Here is a 12,195-nt window from a genome sequence, read left to right as displayed (position 1 = left end):
CACAGTTAATATGTAACAGTGGAGTGCCCTGGGTGGAAATTCCCACTGGACGAAACTGAACAGCTTCTCTCTGGAAACACTGCTTGCATAATGGTATGAAGAGATTCTTGTGAATGAGACAACAAAATGTCTTCACTAAATCAGCCCAGGAAGCACCAGCAGTGTTCAATACAAGAGACAAGAATATCACATCCCATCCAAAAAGACCCAGCAACACAAATCAAGCCAAATATTTCACTGTTGGGTATTCTTGCATGGGAGGAGCTGATTCATTTTGCTTGTAGAATAAATTAGCTTTAGCTGATTCGGTGGTCAGCATGGAAAAGGAAGCATCTTCTCAAGTCATGAAAGAGATGCAAGTTGGCTGTGGGGAATTTCACTTGGTCTCCTTACAATTAGTAAGTGAGAGTCTTTTGCCAGTACCTTAAAGATAAAGATTCTTTTAAAGGTTAGCTTTAGGACCCAGATGTGCTTCCACACAGAGACAATATAGTATTGGTCAGACCTTTCAAGAGCTAAGCTGTCTGAATATCAGACACAATGCCTTTCCTGCTACCTCTTGGATTTGTCTGCTTACACTCTCCCTCAGAAGTACTTGTTTCAAAAAAGAACCATAAATTTAAACATAAATTAAATATAAATTAATATTAGTTATGCCTTCAAATGGATTATCATTATTCTGAACATGGTCATCTTACAATTCTCCTGCTTAGCATCAGGAAAATTGGCACTGCACTGTAATCACTGGATGAATGGAAAGGAGGTGAAGCCATTTGACTGATCTTACAGCCCACCAGCTGTGTCATGGTGGAGATTTTGCCTTGAAGGCATTCCAACTAAGTAAGTGCCGACACATCAGGTTACTTTGTCCTTAATTCTGACTCTGGAAAGAGATCCAGGTCGGATGAAACCAACTTGGCAGTGCTCTCTAGGATCGGGCTGTGAGACAGGCTCTGGGCATATCCAGAAAGGAAGTGTAGAGTCTGAACCAGATATTAGAAATGTAAACATGTGCTAGCTTTATAACAACTAAAATTTGTAACGGGTGTCCCATCAAGTGTTTGTGGTGTTCCAGTCTGAAAATCCAGACCATTCACCAAGTTCTTCACAAGGCAAATATTCCAAAGAAGGTCTTTCCTTGGGACCTGTCCACATAGTCCACCACCTTCTCACTGACCCTGGAGAAGATGTGGTCACCCTCCTCTAACTGGAAGATGGCGCCCTGGTAGGAGGTCTTGTACCAGTGTTGTTGGTGTTGGCCGTAGTGGCAGACGGACTTGGTGGCTTTCAGGAGCAGGTTCTCCCCGTCTTCGTAGCTGTTTGTGTATGAAGAGATGTTGTGGCTGAGATAGATGGGCTGATCCTTGCAGCCTTTGTGGTAGAAGACCACCTGGGTGTAGATGAAGTACTGGCCAGGGGTCTTAATGACCAGGCCGTTGTCCTCAAAGCCGACCCCTTCCCCAAACGTGGAGTCTGTTTCCTTCTGCCAGATGATCTGTCTGTCTTTGATGTTTGAATGTGCTGTGGGTGAGAAGGAGGTGGGGATTAAACCAAAGTCAGCATAGAACAACAACACCCGTAGTGTAGCAGTTAGTGTGACACCTCACAATGCCAGTGATCAGGATTCATTTCCTGCCACTGTCCGTAATGTTTCCCCACCCTGCTGCATGACCAGGTGGGTTTCCCCCCCGTGCTCCAGATTTCCCCTGCATCCCAAAGTTGTACAAGTTAGGGATAGTAAGTTGCCATGTTGGAACTGGAAGCATGGTAATACTTGTGGGCTGCCCCCAGCACATCCTTTGACTGTGTTGGTTGATGAGGCAAACGAGTTTGTTTAGATGTACACGTGACAAATAAATCTAATCATGCATTAAAAAGTGGCAGGTCACCTTCAAAGCAGTACAGAAAGATGGAGCAACTCAAGGGGACAATCAGCATTGGTGGAGAGAAATGGACAGTTGAAGACTCTGCATCTGGACCATTTCCCTCCATAGATGCCGCCCGAGGTGCTGAACTCCTCCAGCACATTGTGTGTTGCTCCAGATTCCAGTGCCTGTACTCTTTCGTGTTCCACACTCCACCCTACAGTCCTTTATAGGAAATGAGCTGCTTCCTAGCAGAAGGAGGAAGTCACACCCCGCGGACAGCAAGATCCTGTGTGGGTATAAGTGGAGGGGAGGGTATGTGGGGTGAAGTGAAGGTCATCTGTCACGCCTTACCCAGCTATCAATATGTCTCTACACACCGCACCCCCCACCTCATGGTTTGGGAGAAACAGGTGATGTCCAGACATTTCAAGTTCATGAAGTGTCCCGGACCAAGGGAAGGAGAACTTTGGCCACGTGTGTAGGAGGATGGAGGTCCCCAGCGGACTGCACATGCTGACCGTCTCACATCGTGGGCCAGAGGGTGAGGAGGTGCAACCTCTTCCCCCTCCCCTTCCTCAGGGAGGATGGTGCATTCTCACGGCACAGGGCAGCTGCCCATCGGCCCAACCCGCCAGGACTAGGTAACAGCACAATTTGGACCCAGTCGGCCCTGCTGTCCCGTGCGGCTCTCTCCTTAGGGGAGGGATGCCTTCGGGACGCGCGGTAGTCGGTGATGTGAAAGAAACGGTCGCTTACCGACGAGGTGAGCAGCAATCTTCCCTCTCGAGTCGCTTCCCACCTGCTTCATGAGGACAGGCAAACCTGCAGACAAGATGGGTTTCATCAGTGAGGGAACACACAACCTGAAGCAAAGGGAGAGGGAGGTAAAGAAAGACTGGAGAGAGATAGAGAAAAATATGAGAGACTTTTGGTGAGAGAAAAAGAGGTGGGGAGATAAGTGAGACAGGGGGAGTGAGAGAAGGACCGATAGAATGAAGGAAACGCAAGAGATTCTGTAGATGCTGGGAGTCAAGAGTAGCACATACAAAGTGCTGGAGGAACTCTGCAGGTCAGGCATCTCCTATGGGTAAGAGTTAACAACGGACGTTTGGAGCCGAGACCCTTCATCAGGACGAAGGGAAGATTTCTCCAGATTTAGAGTTCAGGGGAGAGATGGAGAGGAGAGAGGCAACTATGTATGTACGTATCTATCTATCTATCTATCTATCTATGTATATATATACATAGAGAGATGGATAGATAGAGATGAACAGATAGAGAAAGAGTGAGAGTTGGGAGATCGAAGGCTAATAACGCTGGAGGTTGTCGGAGAAAGATGCTGAAGTAAAAGCGGGAGCGGAAATAGAGCGGAGTTTCACAGCCAAGAGTTGTAGGAGGTTGGGATTGCAGGACGGATGAACGGAGATAAGATAGTGGAGGAAGGGAAATACCTACCTCCATCGGCTGAAGTCTCCTCCAGTTTCTGCAGCTCGGAAGCGTCAGTTTTCTGAAAAGAGAAGAAAGGGGGTCATAACGTGTCCGGAGCTGCAGCCGGTGCGCGACCCCGCGTCCACAGCCCCTCATCCAAAAAGCGGTGTGAAAAAAGCGAGCCGCCGGAAGCCCAGTAGCCGGCACTTAGCAGCCCTCTGCCTACCTGTTGCGTCGGGAGCTCCCTCAGTTGACACAGGACCAAGAAAGAGGTGACTGCGACCAAGCCGAGCACGGCCAGGGCGCAGAGCGTTGGCCAGAGGCAATCCCTCTTGGCCTTGGTCTCTCGGATGACGACTATCGTCCCGCTCTCAGGGTCCTTTAATGTTGCCTTGTTCATGATTTGTCCGAGTCTTGTTCTGTCTTACGTTTACGGCGCCTTGCCTTTGTTCTGTGCGACTTGGCCATGTGAAAGCAGCTCTATATAAAGCAGGCGATCTACACTTGCACAGGCAGATAACACGCCTCATACAGGTGATGCAATGGCAGGGGAAATTACCCCGGCAGTCGGACTGCGCTGGAAAATAAAACGAAAGAAACCATCATCTGAAAACGATAGCTCAGAGAGTGGGGGGAGCCTGCTTTTCTAAATTTAGCCCAATGAACAATTTCGCCAACTTCTTTCACAAGAAGCGGAACACGTTGCCCCAGTCCCAGCAACCACTCGAGAGGGCAGTTCCAAGACGTAGCAAGCTTTGCCAGTCGCTTGGTATGACAGGTTCGAACAGGAAAACGGGTACACAGCAAGATCCCAGAGGGCATCGAGACAAAAGGAGGAGGGGATCTGTATATTTGGAAATAAAAGAAATCTCTACAGGGAATATTGTTATCCCGCTTTCGGAACTGAACTCGGTACCGATCTCTTGCACGAGAAAATGACATTTGACCTCACAGACAGCCTCGGATTATTTCAGATTCAGGTTGATTTATTCATCACATGGACATCGAAACTGAAGTGTACTACATCACCAATTTGCCCTCTTTTGCACTACTTATTAAATTTAATTATATGTGTATATTTCTTATTGTAATGTATAGAGTTTAAAATTATGTATTGTACTGTACTGCTTCCGCAAGCCAACAAATTTCACGACATATGCTACTGATATTAAAACTGATTCTCATAACTAGCCCAACCTAGCGATGTGCTGGGGCAGCCCGCAAACGTCGTCACGCTGTTCCGGTACCAATATAGCATGTCCATATATCTTGCATCATACTGTTTATTCGCCCTGCACTTCCTCTCGTTAAACTTTATTCTGCATTGTTGGTGTTTACCTTGTTCTAACTTACAGCACTCTACCTGATCTGTGTGAACAGAATGCGAGGCAAGCTTTTCACTGTATCGCGGCACGCGTGACAACAATAAAAAAGCTCGGTCGTTATGTGCCGTGACCTTTGACTTGGGCATGATTGCTCTTGGCAAACCACGAAGGGTTAATACCCAGACCAGGTACTGAGCAGAGCAGGTGACGAAACGGTCTGCTTGATCCCCGTGTCTCCGTGTCTCACGCTGAGAATTCCCCACTTTCTGTTTCTTTTGTACTTTTAGCTTTCTGAAGTACTCTTCATCTTGTTTCTGGTTCCCTTCTCACGGGGACTGTTGGAAATTTCCAGCGTTCACCGGTCTTGGTTTCAGGATCAGGCTTATTCTCACTATCGCATACTTAGTGAAATTTATGGTTTTGTGTCAGCAGTCCAGTGCAAGAGAGAAAGAAAGTGAGGAGTGCGGGGCGAAAGCGTAGGATTGCTATGGATTATAATGTAGAAGGATTGTATGTTATTGTTCAATGTCATTTCCAGTACTCAAGTGTAAAGGGGAATGAAATGATTGTTACTCCAGATCCAATGCAGCACAAACACAACAAGAAAAACTATAATAATAAAACCACAATAAATATAAATACATAAGATAGTTTATATACATGGATTCAATGCTCCCTCGAGTTTTTTTGCAACTACACACCCCAACTATTGCTCTGAGCAGGAAATTTTTACACCTCCTGAAAACTGGTATTTATATGAAAGAATATTCCAGCTGCCGTCAGCAAAGGCGAGGTGCATAGGGGCATTGCAGTTACTGTGTGGTCATGCAGCTCAGACAGAACTGTGCATCGATTGGTTGTATGTCCATTAAGCGATGCTAGGCACAGGAGTATCTGTCCATAAGATGATTCTGACAGGAAATGATAAAGCAGTGGTGGTTGGGAGTGTAGGTAGTGGGTGGTAGTGCTGATCAGCTTTATTGCTTGGGGAAAGCAACCCTTTACAATTATGGTGGTCCTGGCATGGATGCTATGTAGCATCCTCTCTGATGACCATGAGCAGGGTGTGTGAGATCCTTCATGATGTTATTGGCTCTTTCCCAGCACCTTTCTATATATACTGCATGCCCTCGATGGCAGATATGCCAGTGATGCACTGGGCAGTCTTGACTACCCACAGTAGAGCCTTCCTGTCTGCAGAATGCAGCTTCTGTGCCATGCATTGAAGCCGCTTCTTAGGATGCTCTCTACTGCACATCTGTAGAATGATGTGCATGGTCCAGCTCATAGTCTGTAAGACGTGCATAGTCCAGTTCTCTTCAGCTTCCTCAGAAAGTAGAGGCATTGGAGAGTTTTCCTGATTGTGTAGACTGTGTTCACGAGCCATGAGAGGTTGTGTGAGATGTGCTCTCTCAGCAGCTTGAAACTGCTCGCAGCTTCCACTGCTGTGCCAACAATGTAAAGAGGGCAAAAAGGAACCACAAGTTCATAGAGCACTCACAAATCCGATGACAGAGGGGAAGAAGCTGTTCCTGAATCACTGAGTGTGGGCCTTTAGGCTCCTGTACCTGCTCCCCGATGGTATTAATGAGAAGAAGGCTTGTCTCATTGGCAAGGGTCCTTGGGATTCTTGAGGCATCACTTTTTGAAACTGTCCACAAAGGTGGGGAGGGTTATGCCTGTGACGGAGAGTTAGAACCATCTGCAGCCTCTCATAATCCTGTGCTATGGAACCTCCATACCAGATGTGATGCAGCTGCTTTCCACCCTACATCTGTAGAAATTTGGCAACATACCAAATCTCCTCAAACTACTCATGAAATAAAGCCGCTGGCGCATCTTCTTTATAATTGCACCAGTGTGTTGGGGCCAGAATAGATTTTCTTAACCCAATTTCTACCAGGCACTAACTTTCTAAATTGTTAAGTTGGTTTATTATTGTCACAGGTACCGAGACACAGTGAAAATATCTGCTCTACATGTCGGTTCTTGTATACTGGACCTCTTGAAATGAATGCTAACGTTGCATTTGCCTTCCTCACCACCAACTCAACCTGCAAGTTAACACTTGGGGTGTTTTGCACAAGAACTCCCAAGTCCCTCTGCATCTCAGATTTTTGGATTTTCTCCCCATTTAGAAAGTAGTCTGCACATTTATTTCTTCTACCAAAGTGTATGACCATGCATTTTCCAACATTGTATTTCATTTGTCACTTTCTTGCCCATTCTCTTAATCTGTCTAAGTCCTTCTGCAGCCTTCCTGTTTCTTCAACACTAGTTGCCCATCTATCAATCTTCATATCAGCTGCAAACTTGGCCACAAAGCCACCTATTCCAAATCTAAATAAACAGCATAAACATAAATGCTCCCAACACTGACCTCTCTGGATCACCACTAGTCTTTGGCAGCCACCAGAAAAGGATCCTTTTATTCCCACTCGTTGCCTCCTACCAATCAGCCAATTCTCTAACCAGGTCTGTAACTTTCCTGTAATACCATAGGCCCTTAACTTAGTAAGCAGCCTCATGTGTGGCACCTTGTCAAAGGCATTCTAAAAGTCCAAACTTACAAATATAATCTCCTCAAAGAATTCCAACCATGTATTGTGGCAGCACAAAGGAAAGGCATTTACAGAATGCAGAATGACGTGTTACACGGACAGAGAAAGAGCAATGCAGGCAGACAATAAGGTGCAAACCTATAACAAGGTTGATTTGTAAATATTTTGTGATATATCAATACTCCTGATCATCTATTAGAATCAGAATCAGGTTTAATATCTTCGGTATATGTTCTGAAATTTGTTAACTTTTCAGCAGCAGTACAATGGAATACATAATAATAGAGAATAAACTGTGAATTACAGTAAGTATATATATAAAATATTTAAATTAAATAATTAGTGCAAATAGATCGAAATAAAAAATTAGAACGGTAGACCATGAGACCACAAGACATAGGCCATTCAGGCCATCGAATCTGCTCCACCATTCCATCATAGCTGATCCTAGATCTTACTTAACCCCACACACTTGCCTTCATGCCATAACCTTTGATGGAATGACCAATCAGGAAACTATCAACTTCCACCTTAAATATACCCACAGACTTGGCCTCCACCGCAGACTGTGGCAGAGCATTTCACTACTCTCTGTCTAAAAAATATTTCTCCTTACCTCTGTTCTAAAAGGTCAACCCCTCAGATTTGAGGCTGTGTTCTCTAGTTCTGGATACCCCCCCCCCCCCCACCATAGGAAACATCCTCTCCACATCCACCCTATCTGGTCTTTTCAACATTCTGTCCCCCCATATTCTTCTAAATTCCACTGAGTACTGGCCCAAGTCTGTCAAATGCCCATTATATGTTAACCCCTTCATTCCTGGAATCATCCTTGTTAACCTCCTCTGGGCTCTCTCCAGATAGTGTTCATGGGTTCAACGTTCATTCAGAAATCAGATGGCAGAGGGAAAAAAGTTGTTCCTAAATCGATGGGGGAGTGTCTTTGGGCGTCTATACCTCCTTCTTGATGTTAACAATGAGAAGAGGGCAGGTCCTGGGTGATGGGGGTCCTTAATGACGGATGCTGCCTTTTAGAGGCACTGCGCCTTGACGATATCCTGGATACTATGGAGGCTAGTGGCCATGATAGAGCTGACTAATTTTACAAGTCTGCAACTTATATCATTCCTGTGCTATCGCCCCTGATGTGGAGCAGTGCAGAAATAATTTTTATCAGTAAGCACAAGGCTGTAGGAACTCGGAGAGTCAGGCAGCATATATGGGAGTAAACTGACAATTGGAGAGTTGAGACTCTGAGTCCAGATCAAAGTACAGATATGTCATCATATACGACCCTGAGATTCATCTCTTGAGGGCATTCACAGCAAGTACAATGAAACATAATAAAATCAATGAAAGACTGCACGCAACAAGATGGACATACAACCAATGTGCAAAAACAGACTGTGCTGATATAAAAAGAAAAACAAAATAAACAAAATAATAAAAATAAATAAGCAGCAATAACTATGGGGAGCATGAGATGAAGAGTCCTTGAAAGTGAGTCCATAGATTGTGGGACAGTTTAGTGCTGGTATGACTGAAGTTATCACTTCTGGTTCAAGGGCTCCAGGGCTCCCTCAGATGCTGCTCCACCCGCTGAGTTCCACCAGCAGGTTGTTCACTGCTCCAGATTCCAGCACCCGCAATCATCTTTTTTTTAAATGTTCTTTCAGGGCACATGGACTTCACAGGCTGAGCAAGCAACTGCCCCATCCCCAGAGAGGGTGGTGGTGAGCTGCCTTCTTGAAACACTGCAGTGCTTGTGAGGTGTGGATATGTCCACGGTGCTGTTCTGGAGAAAGTTCCAGTATTTTTACCTAGTGGCACTCAAGAAATGGTGACATATTTCCCAAGTCAAGATGATGTGCATTTTGAAAGGTAATTTCAAGATTCAAGATTGCTTATTGTCATTTCCAATGTAAAGGAGAATGAAATAATTCTTACTCCTGGTCCAAGGAAGCACAGAAAACACAATGAGATAATGAACACAATAAAAAATACACAATAAGTACAGATCCGTAAGATAGGTTGTATACATATATTGTCTATAAAGTGTTGTTCAAGATGGCACCAGTGAGCAACATAACCAACAGCAACACCTTGCTAGCAGTTCAAACTTCTTTTACTTCTTCTTTCAAACGACTAAGCTATGTGCCATTGGACCCTGTGAATTACGTTTGGATGGTGGTGTTTTCGGGCTGATTGAGCTATTTGGTCTTCTGCTGTCTCCGAAGGTAAGGTTGGGAGCGGGCTTTGCGGTCTGGAGGTCTGAAAGGCTGGAAGCTTGGACGCGGAGAGTGAGCCCATGCTCCTCTTCGGTTGATGCGTTAAGGTCGTTGAAGATGAGAGCGGAGGATGGGCAGGTGTTCAGCGCTGTTTGCCTGCATTTGCCCTTTGCCTCTCACCAGCTGTGGTTGGAGGAAACTGCAGAAGTCTTAGGTTCCATATCGTAAGAATGACTCAGCGAGGCTTGTGGCTATGGACATGTTTTTGGGTACTTTGCAGTTCATCTTGCAAGTATTTCTGATTCTGGGTGTTCTTTTTGACTGTTTTGGACTGTTTGATTGGAGCAATCAGTGAGGATGGGGTTTCTTCTTGAACACTGGCTCTGCGGGCTGCAGTCGGCTAGTGGAGTGGAATTGAACTGAACTAAAGTGAATACTCCTGGACTCTTAGCTTGATGTTCATATTCGATGTGTTCTCTCACTTTTACCATTTGCACAATTTGTTCTTTCTGTGCACTTTTGGGGGGTGGGGGGTTGATGTTCTCTTTGAATGGGTTCCATAGAGTTACTTTGTTAGAGTGCCACAGAGTTTCCATAGAGCCTCATAGAGTGACTGCATTTGGAAGGATGAATCTCAGATGTATTCTGTAAGCAAATTTTGATAAATGTACTTAAATCTTTGAATCTGTAGGCACAGGAGTGTATGTGCATTAGGTGACTCTGTTGGGAAATCATAAAGTAGTGGTGGTCGGGGCTGTGGAGGGGTGAGATAGTGGGTGGAGGAGTTGATCAGCCTTACTGCTTGAGGAAAGAAACTTTTTGAGTGGTGGTCCTGCCACGGATACTATGCAGCTCCCTCCTGGATGGGAGTGGCACAAACAGTCCGTGTGCAGGGTGTGTAGAACTGTGATCTAGGTGGCACCACAATGTGTGGTGACACTTGTGGGCTGCCCCCGCTCATCCGTTTGCTGTTAATGCAAACAACATATTTTACTGTGTGTCTCAATGTACATGTGATAAATAATTAAGTCTGCATCTCTGATGGCTTCGGCCATTGGGCCTCGAGCTCTGGATTTCTGATCCACCTAGGGACTTCAATCTTCACTCAGAGGATGGTGATAGGGTGGAATGAGCTGCCAGTGGATGTGCTGGAAACAAGTTCTATTTCAACGCTGAAGAGAAATTTGGATGGGAAGGGGGTGCAGGTCAGTAGGGTGAGGCAGAATGATAGTTTGGCATGATGGGCCAAATGGCAAGTTTCTGACCATAGCTCTCTATCACTCTAAGATACTATTTCTGCTGTATTCCTGCTGTCTGAAATATTGGAGCATAGATCTATATTTCTGAAATTAGAAGCACAGGCCATTTGGCCCATTGGGTTTATCCCAGCTCCTGCCGGAGTAAACCCATGCCTCCCCTTATTCTGCTCACCCTATCCTGTCTCACAGGCCCTTCACTTCTTTCTGATTACACATGGGGTAATACAATGTGACCAATCCAGCTTCAGGATTTTGGAGGAAACCAGGGAACCCAGCGGGATATACATTCAGACACAGGAGAGAGTGTGCAGACTCTACCCAGACAGAATACAATGTAAGGTCACTGTATGGTCAATGTAAGGTCAAGTGTATGGGACACTGGAAAAAAGTTGAATTTCCCCATGGGGATGAATAAAGTATCTATCTATCTATCTATTGGTGAGGTAGCAGCACAACTTTCACAGAACATAGAACAGTACTGCACAGGAACAGGTTCTTTGGCCTACAATGTCTGTGCTGAACACGATACTAGATTCAACTAAATCTCCCCATCTTGAGCGCTACTATCGTACACTTGGCAGTCCGTTCCAGGCAGCCAGCACTCTCTGTGTGAAAAATACATCACACACAACTTCTTTAAACTTTTCCCCTTACGTTAAATGCATACCCTCAAATATAAAACATTAATACCCTGGGACAAAGATACTACCAGTCTGACACATCCTTGCCACCCATATTTTATAAACTTCTAACATCTAACATTTAACTTCTAACTTCTAAATGTCTAACAACTCAGACTTTAAAAGGCAGCAGAGGTGGAGTATGCTTTAAGATTAACTCATTGTTGTGCACAAACGTGCCGGTTCTGTTTTAGTCCTGCTCATCCAACCTGGAACATCTAGTGGTCAAATGCCATCCACTTTATCTACGGAGGGTTTTCCTCCATCATCCTGGTAACAGTGTTCATTCCACCTCAAGTCAACATCAGGCAGGCTCAGGAGGAGTTGAGGAATGTCAACAGCAGGCACGAGACTGCGTACACCTCGATGCTTTCCCTATCATTGTGGAAGATTTCGACCAGGCCAGCTTGAAGGAGTCTCTGAACAATAGCCCTCACATCTATTGTGATGAAATGCTTTCAGAGGTTGGTTATGGCTAGGATCAACTCCTGCCTAAGTAAAGAGCAGGACCCGCTTCAATTTACCCATCACCACAATAGGCCTACAGTGAATGCCATCTCTCTGGCTCTCTGCTTGGCCGTGGATCAGTTGGACAATAGTAATACCTACATCAGACCGCTGTTTATGATCACAGCTCAGTGTTCAACACAATCATACCCTCAGTTCTAATCAAAAAAGCTCCAAAACCTGGGCCTCGGAAACTGGCTCCTTGACTTCGTCACCAGGAGATGACAGTCTGTGCGGATCAGAAATAACATCTCCTCCTCACTGACAATCGACACTGACGCACTTCAAGGATGCGTGCTTAGCCCACGGCTCTACACCCACAATTGTGTGAACAGGCAC

General features: G+C 45.4%; 1 protein-coding gene across 1 annotated transcript; it reads right to left on the bottom strand.

Annotated features, from left to right (window-relative positions):
- Nucleotides 1-1,105: 1,105 nt before the first annotated feature.
- On the bottom strand, nt 1,106-3,923 carry LOC140722198 (tumor necrosis factor-like). The gene is made up of 4 exons (XM_073036994.1): nt 3,523-3,923; nt 3,324-3,375; nt 2,625-2,690; nt 1,106-1,521 (listed from the first exon to the last, which is right to left on the bottom strand). Exons 1-4 carry the CDS (start codon nt 3,694-3,696, stop codon nt 1,106-1,108), a joined length of 708 nt encoding a protein of 235 aa, XP_072893095.1. The 5' UTR covers nt 3,697-3,923.
- Between the last annotated feature and the right edge of the window lie 8,272 nt (nt 3,924-12,195).

Source organism: Hemitrygon akajei, chromosome 2 (assembly GCF_048418815.1).
Source record: "Hemitrygon akajei chromosome 2, sHemAka1.3, whole genome shotgun sequence".
NCBI lineage: Eukaryota > Metazoa > Chordata > Chondrichthyes > Myliobatiformes > Dasyatidae > Hemitrygon > Hemitrygon akajei.
This window is presented reverse-complemented; position numbering and strand designations above follow the sequence as displayed.